Source organism: Thermobia domestica, chromosome 15 (genome assembly GCF_964235325.1).
Source record: "Thermobia domestica chromosome 15, izTheDome1.hap1.1, whole genome shotgun sequence".
Classification (NCBI taxonomy): Eukaryota; Metazoa; Arthropoda; class Insecta; order Zygentoma; family Lepismatidae; genus Thermobia; species Thermobia domestica.
In genome coordinates this window covers 53,488,032-53,503,082 of record NC_137468.1, presented here as the reverse complement: position 1 = coordinate 53,503,082, position 15,051 = coordinate 53,488,032, and the positions used below count along the sequence as shown (strand labels likewise).

At 35.3% G+C, this 15,051-nt stretch overlaps 1 protein-coding gene across 4 annotated transcripts in view; it reads left to right on the top strand.

The window, feature by feature from the left end:
• Frl (formin-like protein) overlaps positions 1 to 15,051 on the top strand; it is a 318,309-nt gene that overhangs the window by 197,183 nt on the left and 106,075 nt on the right. For all 4 annotated transcript variants that reach the window (XR_014128428.1, XM_081739698.1, XM_081739699.1 and 1 more), the window contains exon 4: positions 9,454 to 9,533. Coding sequence is in view for 3 of the 4 variants with exons in the window: in XM_081739698.1 (XP_081595824.1) it covers positions 9,454 to 9,533 (80 nt within the window). In the remaining variant the exon portion in view is untranslated. The remainder of the gene's footprint in view (positions 1 to 9,453; positions 9,534 to 15,051) is intronic.

Below are 15,051 nucleotides of genomic sequence, written 5' to 3'. Positions count from 1 at the left end.
TCAAATAGGCCGGCCGCACACTGAGCGAGCGCGTGCTCCAGGGACAGTCGCAACGCCGCGCGGCACTTGGAGCAGTGTCGGACGCTTATCTCCAGTTCTTTGTTGTGCGGAAAATATTGCGGGAGCATTTCGATCGGCGCATGCGCAGACCGAGACGTGAACTGTCTGTTGTCTGTTTGTGTTTTATTGTGGATTGTGTTAGTGTTGATGTAAATGAAATCTTTGAGTTTTACGTCCCACGGTGATGTCGGCTAGGCTAAAGGAGACGATGATGATGATAAATGAATGAAATGGTAGAATCAAGAAAGTGGGAAGAAACGGGAGAATTCCGAGAAAAGCCAAGCATACGTTGTTTGTCCACCACAAAGGTCACTTGGCGCAAGCTGAGATGGAACCAGGGACCCCAAGCACCAGAGGGGAACGCTCTACCACTGAGCCACCGCGGCTCCTTTGGTGTTGATGTGAAACTACCGTGCACACTGAGGAAGGAAAGAGCTCAATTACTTCAGACAAAACTGACTTGCAACACTTGTTTCTTCCGTTTGCTCCCTCAATGTGCGGCCAGCCTTAGCTCAGGGGGTGGAGCAAGGAAAATAACTCCCAATGATTCGTATTTGGCTCGCAGCTCATTGTAAATTGACCATCACTGCTTTCCAACCTTTTTGAATTACGTCACACTTCACTGAATATCCAGTAGATAGCGGAACAGATGTTTGCATTTTAATAATAATAATAATAATAATAATAATAATAATAATAATAATAATAATAATAATAATAATAATAATAATAATAATAATAATAATAATAATGTAAATAATTAAAGACTAATAAGTTTCTGTAAAATAGGATTGGATTTAGTACTGAACATTATTCCTGCTGCTGTTAACTAGTACAGCCTATCTCAAAATTAATAAATGCTTAATGATTATTAAATTTGAAACTTTCATGACACACCCTGGGGGCACGATGGCACAGAGGCAGAGCGCTTAACTCTGGTGCATATGGTCCTTGGTTCTATACTCCAGTCAAATTTGTGGTAGACAACATTGTGCCTGTGGGATTTCTCGGGGTGCTTTCGTTTCCTTCTGTTTCACCATTCATCTCATTCTTCCATCATAATTCACTTGCTTTAATCATAGTCTCCTTGAAACGGAACGTCATCGTGGGGCGTTAAACGAAATTTTTTTTTGTTTTTCGTGACACACTCTATGGGACTGCGCAACACCGATTGGGAACCACTGTTATAGATCAAAACTGATGTTGTAAGTAATCTATCTTGTAGTTACTATACAGGTTGCATCGTATGGGCCACAGAAATGATGATAAGTGCAATTCAAGCACAAAACACCTTGATAATGCCGTGTATTTTACGGAAGAGTGTAAAATAATAATAATAATAACTCTTCACATCCTTTAATTTGTTGACATCTTTCAGATAAACTTAGTTGAAAAGTAAAAGAGTTAATTTTTTGCTTTCAAGTATCTTTCTTTCGTCTATATTTTCAGCAAAACCAAAATGCTGAGAAAACACAGATAATTTATTTTTTCTCACTTCTAAAAGCACGCAAGGAAAGAAATATATACATTGGCCATTGGCCAAACGAGGTTACTGAACCATCCCATTGGAGGTCCCTAATTTTCTTCGGTAGGCGGTAGTGAACATTATAAACGGAAAGAAAGAAAAAAGTCTGTTTCAAGGGCGTGAGTTTTTTGAAGCAGAAACATTTGCATGCGTTGATTTGTCGTTTGAGGTTATATTCTATTCTGTAAGTGTTGATGAAGTTGCATATATATACACACGCATTAGATTCATTTATTTTAAATTTTTAAAAGTCTGAAACATGCGTACAGTATCAGTTATATTGAAAAAGAACACCCTAAAACCATATTGGTTTCGTATCCTGCAGCATATGCTATATAGGAATGACAAAGTGTAATGAGGGGTTGCGTGTTGTAAATCACCTGTCAGCAGCAGGCTCAATATTTCTTTTTCCTTTTTTCCGATCTCTTTCTCTCTTTCCTTCCGAAGTTCTATTGGTAATTTCCCAATTCTGCTACCATTCGGTAAAGAGGAAAAACGGTGTATGTTGGCAACGTTTTATTGGTTTCACTTTGATGTAAAATGCAGAAGAAACCGTGGTATTATAAAAGCGGATATATATACGTTATAAGTAAATATGTTATCAAAACTGTTTATAAAGTGTATGCCAACATTTTGGTATAAAGTTTCTTCTTAAACGGAAAGCTACTTACTCGTAATAGTTTCCAGTAAGTATGCCAGTCTCATATCCTAATACAGTAAAACCTGTCAACTTGGTCATCTGCTCATCTTGGCCTGGTTCGTCTTAAACCTGCATTTTCCCTTAAGACATTCGTTACTTATGACTCTGTAAATTGGTCATCTGTCCATCTTGGAAGTTGGCCTCATTGAAGCAATGTTTACCCTCTGGTGATAATGATAAATTTACCTGCGTATCTTTTCAATCCAAAATACCGTTTTGTTATTTTTCTGAGCTCTTTCGTATTCCCATATGAGAGGCAGACTTGCTGTATTTGTGACTGGAGACAAAGAAGCATGGATTCCGACGATTTGTTCTTGGAGGTCATTGGCCAGGACACTACCCTGATAAAGGAATGGTGAAGAAAGATGTGAGTAAGAAAAAACGTATAGGAATTCGTATTTGTTTCCCTGTATGTTTTTGGTAAAAGTATTACCGTAGTTATATCGGCTCCTTTCATCAGTGGGGAGATTTAGTAATTGCGGAAAATTCTTAAGGCTAAAGCTAACCATCTGAATTGTCAACTATTGGAATGACAATTCTCAATTAAATAATACATTATTTAAAAGTAGCTGTCGTGCCATTCTTATTAAAATTTTACAATGAAGTAATAGTAGATAGTAGATATCCCATTCTAAACCCCGTTACATTGTCAAGCGGAGACCCGCGTGGCAAGATTGTTACATTGGTTCTTACGGGTGCATACATAGTCACGCGGAGGCCTCCGCGCTACGCGAGGCGGATAGGGCCATTGAGCAAATGGGTGTTTACATAGTCAAGCGGAACTCCGCTCGTGAAGCAGCCACTTTTTAAAATCTTAAAAAGAAACGTGCATGGTAGCGAAAGCAAAATGGTAATTAATCCAGGCTTCTTTTCTTATTTTTGATAGTGAGTTACTAAATAATATTTCACACTGTTCTATAATACTATTTTCATACTTTTATAGTGTTATTTTTAATTTAGCTATGTCTTCGTTTAATTGAAACTTCCAATCATATCTTAATTGGAACTGTACTCTAATGTACAATTGTTAACAGTACGTGACTGTTGTAATTTTTCGTCTTTCTTTCAATAAATTTCAGTTTCAATTCCAATTATCACAGAGGTTAAATTAATACCATGTTAGTGGGATCCCTCTTGTGAGGAATACAAAAAGCGTGACATTCGTGAACAAGCATAGAAAAAGATTTTTTTTGTACAATGAATAATTATTCAAATAACGATTAACTGTTCGAATAATTATTCAAGTAACGACTAATTGTTCGAATATTTATTCAAATAACGACTAATTGTTCGAATATTTATTCAAATAACGACTAATTGTTCGAATATTATGCAAATAACGACTAATTGTTCGAATATTATGCAAATAACGACTAATTGTTCGAATATTATGCAAATAACGACTAATTGTTCGAATATTATGCAAATAACGACTAATTGTTCGAATATTATGCAAATAGCGACTAATTGTTCGAATATTATGCAAATAACGACTAATTGTTCGAATATTATGCAAATAACGACTAATTGTTCGAATATTATGCAAATAACGACTAATTGTTCGAATATTATGCAAATAACGACTAATTGTTCGAATAATTATTCAAATAACGACTGACTGGTCAAATAATTAGCGGAAAAACGACTTACTGGTCGAAGAATTATCCAAATAACAATTATTCGAGTAATTGCTCAAATAACTATTTAATTATTGGAATAATTTTTAAAATAGCGGTTAATTGTTGGAACTTTTTAAGTAACGTTTAATTGTTCGAACAAATTCAAATAATATTTAATCATTCCAATAATTAGGCAAATGACTGTTTTTCAAATAATTAAGCAAGTAACTATACTTATTCGGAACATTAAGGAAATTATGTTCGATTAATTATTTAGATAAGGAATGATTGTTCGAATAATTCTTTTGAGTAATGAAATTCGAATAACTTTTTCCAATATTTGCACTTTAATAGTAGGAAGTTGGAGAGTTCAGTGGAGTCTGACAGTATCGAGGCTCTTCACTCAGATTTGAGTGAAGTTGGTGTCACGTACGAACAAAATTAATCTTTGAACTAAAATGGAACTACATAAAGCAACTTAAAATATGTGTAGTGATCTGATTGATGCTAGGTAAATACTCTTCAAACAGATCTCAAATTAAGTTTAGATTACATGACTTTCAAATCACTGCAGTACAGAATCATTAAATATAATATGAAGCTCTAATGGAAATTGTTAAAGTGCGAAAGTTAAGTGCTAAATGTCAAAAGAGAGAACTTCATGTGCATACTGCCTGGTGTAGTATTTCACAAAAGTATATAGACCAACCAAATGCTTTTGGTTGATTGTGATACATGGTTAGTACATCGGCTTCCATCGCAGTTATTTACAGCTTTGTAGGCAGAAATTAATTATCTGGTGTCTCGTGATGGTATGCCTCCAACAAGAATGGAATCCAGACTTTATGCATCGGAAAACTGTCACTATTCAATATTAAAACAATATTGTTTGTAGTTTTAAAATTTGATTTGTACTAACTAAATGTACTTTTTCTAAAAAAAAAAAAAAAAAAAAAAAAAAAGTTTGGTATTATTATTATTATTATTATTATTATTATTATTATTATTATTATTATTATTATTATTATTATTATTATTATTATTATTATTATTATTATTGCCTACATTCACTAACTACTCACGTAGCAAATAATAATTGTTTAGAGGAGGCCATGGATTTTTTAAGAAACAGTACGTTTCTTTGTAATATTTAACTATTTTGTAAGTACTACGAGGCTAGAACCTGGTTAATATTATTAGTGATGATATGAAGTGTGAACGTGAAATAAAACCAAAGACAGGAATGGCGAAAGAAGCTTTTAGGAGGAAGAAAATACTGTTTTGTGGGCCCTTGAATAAGGAGTTAAGAAAAAGATTCATAAAATGCTTCTTCGTGTGGAGTATTGCAGAGTATGGGTCAGAAACATGGACATCACATAAAAATGATAAAACGACTGGAAGCTTTCAAAATGTGTGTGTGAAGAAGAATGGAGAGTATTAGCTAAGTCGAACAGAAAAGGTTAGAATGAGAGGGTGTTAGAAATGGTGGGGGAGAAAAAAACAATTTTAGATATTATTAAGAAGAGAAAGAGAAATGGGTTGGGATGTTGGCTAAGAAGGAACTGTGTCATGAGGGACATGCTAGAGGATATGGTGGCAGGAAAGAGAGGGAGGGCGCAAAGGAAGCTACAATTAATGGACAATATCAAAATGGAGAAATCTACGTAAAGCCGAAGAGATTAGCGGACAACCGTGGAGCATGGAAGCTTCTCAGGCCTGCTAATAATGGCAGAATACCTATGATGATGACGGGACTATAATAATATGCCATGAAGAAAATACACACCCGGACATAGCCTACACACTATCTCAGTTTAGTCAAAACGAGATTTTGTCGAATCAAGTTCGGCTGTAATGACGAAGTTTATTAACAAGCTGTAGTGCGATTATTGTTCAGTTAAACTTTATACAGTATGTTATTTATCCTCAGTACATGTTATTTTCGATATTCAGCTCTATGTATAATCCACAGTTTGTCGTCTTTGTTTGTACAGTGGATTAACTTCCCAGTTCGTATCTTAATAGCTGGAAACACTGTTTTTGCTGAAATGAGATAGTGTGGTTTAGCAGTAACGCTCTGGTTGGATAAGAGAGAGGAAGAGGGGGGAGGGTGTTTGATCATCGTTGGCTTTGACTGACATGTGCAAATGGAAGTACATCTTCCCTGTAAACGCCTGCTACACAGCTGGCCAGTCTTCTGGGCTTGGTAGTAATGTAGTTTTCAAGGGAAAATTGAACGGTCTTTCTCTGTTAACGGCAACATGAATACTGTGTGTGTACCCGTATTAACTGCACATGCGGACAACTTAAATCCCTTCATCAGCATTTTGTATTGAAAACACACACAGACACAGCTTTATAGTAGAGCACTTGGATTCTACGAAAGAAGGGAGGGATTAAATGTCGTGTTTCGAAGGGACCTTTTATTGGAAACAACAGAGAACACATCTAGGGAGACTTATTCACACGTCAATCTCGCACACTTTCATTACCTTGTATTCTGTGTTAGTTTGGTGAATAATTCAATATTCTCTTCTCAGCTGTTGATGAGGCAGTTGGATAAGGGCTATCGTCTAGACACTGAAATTGATACATTATCAGTCATGTTGTCTCGCGGAGTTTTAAGTTTATTTATTAGTACAGTTTAAAATTACGCTTTTGAAAGATGTATATTCAAGTAATTTCTCCCTCAGTATTCGAACATTAGTTTTCGAAGTTTGGATAATTATTCGAATCATAATTCATAATTTGAATGAGATGATAAATTCAGGAATGCGAACAGAAACAGACTAAATGTGCTGGCAGACGACCATGTGGTATTTAAAAAGTGTATTAGAAATCAACCAATCCTAGCTTTTCAGCAAACGAATTACAAATTACAAGCAAAAGTCTAAAACTAACTAAATTAACTTTGTGACCCGCGTTTACAAAAGCTCTCCATTGATATCTGTCCTTAGTTAACAGTATTCATTTTCTACTTTGTATTCCTATTTCCGCGAGGTCCATCTTAATGTTGTCCTCCCATCTGCTCCTAAGTCCTCCTAATGCTAATAATCGTTATCCGATTGGATTTTTAGTTAAAACTTTGACAGTGTTTCTGTTTTCTTCCATTCTGGCTGCATGACCTGCCCACCTGAGCCTCCTCGAGTTGATGACCCTAACAATGTTTGGTGCACTGTATAAATTGTGGAACAGTTTATGAAGTTTCCGCTATTCCCCATTCCCGTCCTTCTTGGGTCCGAATATTCGTCTCAGGATCTTGTTCTCAAATACTTTGTCTACGTTCTTCCCTCATGTTTCGCAACCATACAGAACCACAGGCATGGTTATCCGTTTATATATTTTAAGCTTCAAATTCCTTTACAAAATTCGCGATGACAAAAGATTTTGAACTGAATAATGACACGAATTCCCTGCTTTTAGTCGTCATTTAATTTCTTCGTGAATATGATTTTGGCCTGTTAATATTGATCCTAGATATTTGAAAGTATTCACTTTGTCGAAGTATTATTTTATATTTTAATGCATCCATCATAATTTGCAGCATTACGATATAAACCAGAGTTCCTATAATCAGTGTCAAAACTGTCAGAAGTTTTGTTTTGCGTTGATGCACTGCCAGATGGAAGAAAAATGAATTTCCGCAAATGAGATCTGCCATGCATGTGTATAATATGCCTGTTTTGCCTTTTTTTTTTAAAGTAACTAAGATACTTTTTCGGTGCATAAATTTGTATATAGGGTATTGAAAATGTTATTGTTAAATATGCAGGACATTTAAAGCAATAAGAGAGGGGCTACTGGTTTATTATATGTAATGATGATAAATTCTCCATGAGTAAATTAACAATTCATTCTTGCAGCCAGCCAAAAGTATTATATGTGTGCCCACGGATCTTCATTCCTTCTAATTACGCAACAAAGGTTGCAGACTCTGTGTTAAAATATTTTATTTTGTTTGTTTATTCGGTCGTTCCGTATTCGTATACAGGAATAAATGCTCTTAGTAGTTTGTTTTAAATATTTTTCTTCGTATTGGGGAGGCACGTGACTTTGTGAATTTATTATAGAGCCACGCTTGTATTAAAAAAAAAAACGGAACAGTAGTCACAGTATATCACTTAACAGTGTATTTTTACGTGTACAGTGCATAAATAAATAACTATATTCCAGCAAATTAAAAACTATCATTGTTATTGGCAACGAAAAACTACTTTTTAGCGCCAAAAGATTTCGATTTTTTCGATAACTTAAGAATTAGATTTAACCTTCAAAGATGTTATTTTGTTGAACTTAATGCCATCTATCGATTGGTAATCGTTACATATTATTTTAAAAAATAATTTTAGGCGTTAATAACCATAATTTTGGACAAGCACGGTACTGTATGTACTGTCGTCTTGCTATTATCATTAATGTAAAGCTTGATGAGGTATATTTCAAGATCAGTATCTTGTGCAGTGATGATTGCAAGGGATGGCCCAGGGGGATTTCGCCCCCATAGCTACAAATTTCCTCCCGGAACCACATATCCTATTGTGCTCAATGTAGATGCCCAGTAATACTATTTTCATCTTCAGTTTAGAGAGAAAAATCTTCTGAAATCATTACTGGTCGTATAAATAGGTAATGTTTTTACCGTAGAACATCAACTTAAAAAAAAAAAAATCGAAAAATATGCGTATGCATTTACACTCTCACATATTTTATCAGCTCGAAGAGATCTGTTGACTGGTATTATCTCACCTTCGGACATCAACCTCCCTTCCCCCGTTATACAGTGATTCGGAACGTAATTATGCAACTGCACAATTACAAAGCGACACTATTATACGGTGAGATATTATTCAAGCCAATTGGATACTGCTGTTCATGACTTCACTAAGAACATTCCATAGGCACAACTTGTCATCGAGAACATGAAGAGATCTGGAGGCTCGAGGTGAACATTTCCAACAATTACTGTGAGGTTCATAGTTACTTTCCGAACGCACTGTATAATAATAGACTAATAATAATGTACACACAAAGATTTTTTTTATCCGACTAATATTTACAATATTTAGTTTAGATAAGTTTGTAAAAAACAAATTAGTACGTCGTTTTGTTTTCTTTGTTGCAGTGATTTAGCTAAAAACAAAAAACAAAATCACAGTCATTTTTTTAAAAATCCATTCTGTTGTGTGACGAAATGAAATGAAGAGGCAGAGGTAGTAGTACTGCAGTGCAGGTTTAATGGGTGGGACACCAAAATTAGTTGGAAGAAACGCCCAGCACGTTGCATGAAAACCATTCGTTAGAGAGGCTAGAGAGAGAGGAACTGGCGTAACACTAGTATTATATTATATACAACTGCGTGGAAATATTGTTCAGACGAATCTTTTGTAACAAGACGTCAGTCATCTTACCCCATATAATCTATATCAAAAGATCATGCCGCATGTGTTCTTTTTTTTTTTAATAAAAATAAATAAAATCTTAGTGTATATAGTGCTGTCATTTATATTTCCCTCCCTGTTTAAACATTGTATTTTTGTCTTTCTTTTTAGAAACGGAAAATGGTCGGAGAATCAACGTCCACACAAGTGTTGAGGGACTTGGAAATATCACTAAGAACGAATCACATAGAGTAAGTTATTATTTTAGTATACAGTAAAACTAGCTAAGTATGCCGTCTTTCTTTAATTTGGCCATATTTTATTTTAAACCATGCAAATGCAATGAAGCCTTCTAAGTTGACCACATGCGTAATTTAGTATACTGTTAGAACCATGCAAATAAAATAAATTGGCCTGCTTTTGTGGATGCAAAAATGCCCAACTTACAGATTTTTATTCTTTAAAAAAATGTATTTTAGTTCTTCAAGTTCGCCGTGTAATGAGCCGATTGAAGCAATCTACTCCGGTTTCTTCTTGATAAATTTTCTCCTAAATTTGAAGTAAAATGGTCAAACTTTTACAATGAAAGTGGCTAGTAGAATCGAAAAAAGTCTTCCCTTATTGAATAGTCTAATAAGTCTGAGATACATTAAGCAAGCTGCACGGTTATAGTGATTGTGCTGAAGGTGATTTGAAACATGATGGCTGTAATTAATCATGTACTTGAGAAATAGTGACCGAGAAGCTGTCACATTCAATTACTAGATAGTATTATAGCAGAATGAATACATTTCTGTTTCTCCTTGATGGAACTACTTCTTGACAGGTGACCTGTGTTCATCAAAGTGTTTAAAATGTTAGTATTTGCAGCGTTTTAGTTTTAGATGCAGTAGTTTCTCTGACCAATCATTTCTTCGAGAAATGATGGCCCAAACCATTCCATGCTGTATGTCAGTGACTTCCGAGTTATTTGTTATTCTGGTCTTATATATTAAAAAAAAAAAAAAAAAAAATAGCAGTGTACAGTGTACTCCATGTGAAGAAGTTTGGTTTTTGGCAAACCAAATTCCTTAAGAAGCTTACTTTAACCAAGCTCAGGCTTAAATATAGTATTTTACTTCAGTGAAAGAAATATACTTCAAGATTAAGTATATTTGAAAATGAAAAAATATATATCTTAAGATTTGTGAACTAGAAAGTCATTTACTTTCAGTTTAGCGTTATATTTCGACGGGCATATTAGTATTTTGCATTCCGACAGTAATACTAACCCGCTGATCTGAACAGCACTGCGGGTAGTCTATCGAGCAAGGATGTCATCCATAGGAACATATGGGGAACCGAATTTTGATTGTTCACACCTTGATATTAACCGTATGGATCACCTCCATCAACAAACTTTATTTCTAACTCTTGATCCTTTACACTTTTGGCCTGAATTGATGTTGATCCACCTAAAAGTTCTTCAGATTTTGTCTTCCGGATGGGCACACGGACATACATAAATAGATATGTTTTGGTAAGACAAGGTCTTTAAACATTATTGCCTGACGTGCTTTTAATGTTGTGTGTGTGTGTGTGTTTTTACATAACCTCCCGAAGAAAGAAGGAAGACACAATTTACTATAGTGCTGCCAAGATATCTTGATCTGTGGCAAAAATGCGAACTAAAGCTTACACCCTCGACATACCCACGCGGTAAACCATTAAGGGTTCAGCTGTTGCTAAGCGAGAGAGCCTTGCAGTCGTCGGAGTGGAATTCCTTCAGCCGATAGCAGCGCTTGGAACGGAAGACTAGGTGTCAAATCAATGTGGTATATCTATACCATGTGTATTCGGTTGAAAATGGGATATTTGTCCAGGAATATCTTAAGCTGGTGCTGTAGGCATGTGTTTTCGATGTTCGATGAAGTATATTAATCCACGGCTGGCAAGTAGCTTGCTAATGATATGGTCATGGTAGTAAGCAGTAGGTCTGATACTAGCCTTACTTCAGGATAGAAAGAGAGAAAATCTTAGTTACTGCGTGTGTAATTATAAGTTAATACTACAGTAAAGTATCTATAATTCTGTTTAAATAGAACTGAGACAACTTCGGATTGTTGGGAAAGTTTATGAGTTCATAGATGAGATTTATGCAAGTATTTGATATACACTTGTTATGTGTAGGATTGTTCTCCCAAGCCTTAAATAAAAGTTTTAATTGTTTACATCTAAGAAATTTATTTACTTATATTGTTTACTTAAGGGGGCAGACTACTAAATATTTTTCAAAAGCTAACAATTTTTCTTTTGTCCATTTTTCATAAGTGAAAAGAGATTATCAAATGTAACTTACCACAATAATAGATAATGTTATTCTACATCCGAAAATACGAATCGAAAGAATTTTTAGTGTTGCCATCCTTAGAAATTACAATGTTATCAGAATTTGAATTACCCAAAAATCTAGGTTAAGAAAGCGACTAGAAAAATGAACTCAACGGTAATTGATGACCTATCGTGTTGCCTAGGTTTCTTGTTAACTGCTTTCTAAATAATATTTGTATTTATTTTGTAATAAATAGTACAAAATTAAATAAATTTGTAATAAACAATACAAAATAAATACAAATATTATCTTAAAAGTAGTTAACAAGGAACCTAGACAACACGATAAGTCATCAATTACCGTTGAGCTCATTTTTCTAGTCGCTGTCTTAACCTAGATTTTTGGGTAATTCAAATTCTGATAACATTGTAATTTCTATGGATGGCAACACTGAAAATTCTTCCGATTCGTATTTTCGGATGTAGAATAACATTATCTATTATTGTGGTAAGTTACATTTGATAATCTCTCTTCACTTAACGAAAAATGGGCAAAAGGAAAATTGTTAGCTTTTGAAAAATATTTAGTAGTCTGCCCCCTTAATTTTTTCAATTTATCCAAACCATCTCAAATTCGAATACCATCTTTATGCAGTTATTGAAAAAATTCTGTTGATTTAAATTATTTAATAGCAAGAGATGGCGCAGAGAAATGTATGGGCGCAGAGTATAAATGAAATCCGAATTGAAATAATTACTGCAGATAAGAATAGCCTTACTTCAGCTATTCTGAAACCTATAAAAGTTAAATATTTTTCATATGTAATGTCCTCAACGAAACATGAACGTTTACATACATTAAATAACATTAAGAAATAAATTAATCGTTTGGATAACTCTTCTGCAGCGAACATGAGAATTTTACATCTTAACATGTCTACCTTCTTACATACCGTATGGCGCAAATACTTTCTAAGGAAGGCAACAGATTTCTATGGTTGTTTGCACGCATAGAAACAAACACATGTGTTGTTGAAGAAATGACTTACTTCCCAGTTTGTATTTGAATGTGAAATTCCTGTCTGTAATCTTGTACCTTGTTTTGTCGTGCACTAGTACAAAAGGATGTATGGCATGTGTATATTTAACTATTGTTTCCAAGACAGGTGCATGGTATAACATATGATTATTACGTGCATCTGAATGCAATTACTTTTTCTTTCGTATTTTCGTTTTCTTTGTAGTGTGGTTCAGTAAGCAAGCGCTTGCATCTTGTTTTCATTCTCGTGTTTTCTTTATACTATATTTATAATAGTTTTTGTCCAATAACAACAATGTTGCTCCAACAATAATAATTTGCCTTTTTCTAGTGTCTGGGCAAGCTTGAGCTGTAATATCATATTCTTGTCAATTTAAAAGGTTTGAGTTTTATTCTTAGGCATATAGTGTCACGGGGAAAAAGACAAAGCATAGTAGAATCTGCTATAGTACAATCTGCTACGCGAGAGCGTAGAGAAATCTTCTGACCTTTTTTCGCAGTTAGCTGGAGTCAACTTTTCGGATCAGTCCACTGTTTCTATCTTGTCATATGCGCTGTGACACTACACTGTACCATGTCGTTCTTAACACATTCTCTCCATTTCTTGTTTAGCCAGCCTCGGACTCTTTTTTTCCCCATTTAGCTCTGTGCCATTCACTTGGTGAGCTACGTATTTCAAAGGTCTTCTTCTTCCATCCCCAAACCATATCAGTCAGTACTACTTTGCCCTCCGCAATACTTCATTCTTAATTTTATCCTTTCGCGTCATTCCATACATCCACCGCAGCATTTTCATCTCTGCAACATGTAACTTCTGTTCCTCTCTCTTTTTCGACGTACATCATTCCGTTCGGTATAATAGGTCTCATTACTGTTTGTAAACTTTTCCTTTAAGCCGCATTGGTACCGTACGATCACACAGTACTCCTGCTGCTTCTCTTCATTTTGTCCAAGCGCTGCTAATTCAGTCTATATTCCTGCATTTTCGTGCAGTATTGATCCCAAGTTCTTGAATTTCCTCGTTATTACCATCTCTTCTTCATCCAATCGTATTTTTGTATTCTCGATTACATTTTTCTTGAAAGAACAATGTAAATATTCTGTCTTGGTTGTACTAATTCTAAGCCCTTTGCTCTCCAATGCTTCTTTCCCAATATCTGATGTCTGTTTCAGTGCTGGTGGCTTGGTCTCACTCACTAGTGCGATGCCGTCCGCATATTCCAAATTTTTAACTTTTCGATATCCTAAGTTCGTCCATCGTGCAAGAACCTAGAGAATATCTTGTGGTAATAGTTTTATATTGTAAAGTTCTTCCCTTTGAAGGGGGTAGGTAGAGCTAGAATGAATAAATTATAGAGTCAGGAATCGATTCCCACTACCTATAGTTTTTAAATAAAACTCTTCTGAATAAAATCTAACAGTATTTACAAAAAAATACTACAATATAACTTTCTCTAATGTGAGACCGTGCAGCCTTAGAGCAGGATCTCTACAGAGCTTCAGGCAAGCAAACAGAGTGGTGTAGGAAACCCCAATGCTCCTAAGCAAGCAGTGAGGGTGTTCAAGAACCACAGAGTCCCGAAGCAGGGTAAGCAACTGAGGTTGGGATCCTGACAGAACTCTGGGAAAGCTAAGCAGGAAGAAAGGAAAAGCCTAGAGCTCCGCAGCAAACTAGAGGCTTTTTAGGTTAGGTTTCTCCTAGAGCTCCAGGCAAGCTAGAGGAGGGATGACCAATCGCAGACGGATGACTGTGCATCAAATCCTCTCCGTTATATAGGCGCTCCTGGGCGGCTGTGGCTACAGTGATGTTAGTTAGAGGGAAATTTCCCGCGGCGTAGGGAGATGTAGCAAAGAATTTTTTAAGGAGGGGAAAAAGGGACATTTTACGAATATGAGATAAAATGTAGGGAAATTTAACTTTTCAACAAATTTTGTTACGAAGTACTGCGGCAATATGATGAAAGACGGTGGTACTCTTTTCAGAATCATAAAGTGACAAAATCTTTCTTTTTTTCACAAGCCTTCCGGGGACCTGACTTGAGGATGTCATTATACGTACAAGATAACATTGAAGTACTAATAGATCATCAAAAGCACAAGTTGTGGAGATATGAGCACAGTATAATAATCTATAGATATGCAGTAATGCTCCCTTTAAACAATGATATGTATATAGTGAACGAAATTTTAGGGAAATTTTATCTTTAAAAGGGAATTTTCGAGCATTCATGAGGAAAATTTTATCTTTAAAAGGGAATTTTTAGCATTCATGAGGGAAATTTTAACTTGAAGACCTATCATCACTGCTGTGGCACTGCTGCTCGTGTCGTCATGTGACTTGTAAGTGGTGTTGGTGGACAATCATCTGCTTCTGTGGTAATCCGACATGGAATGTAGTACTCCATCCTAAATACATGTCG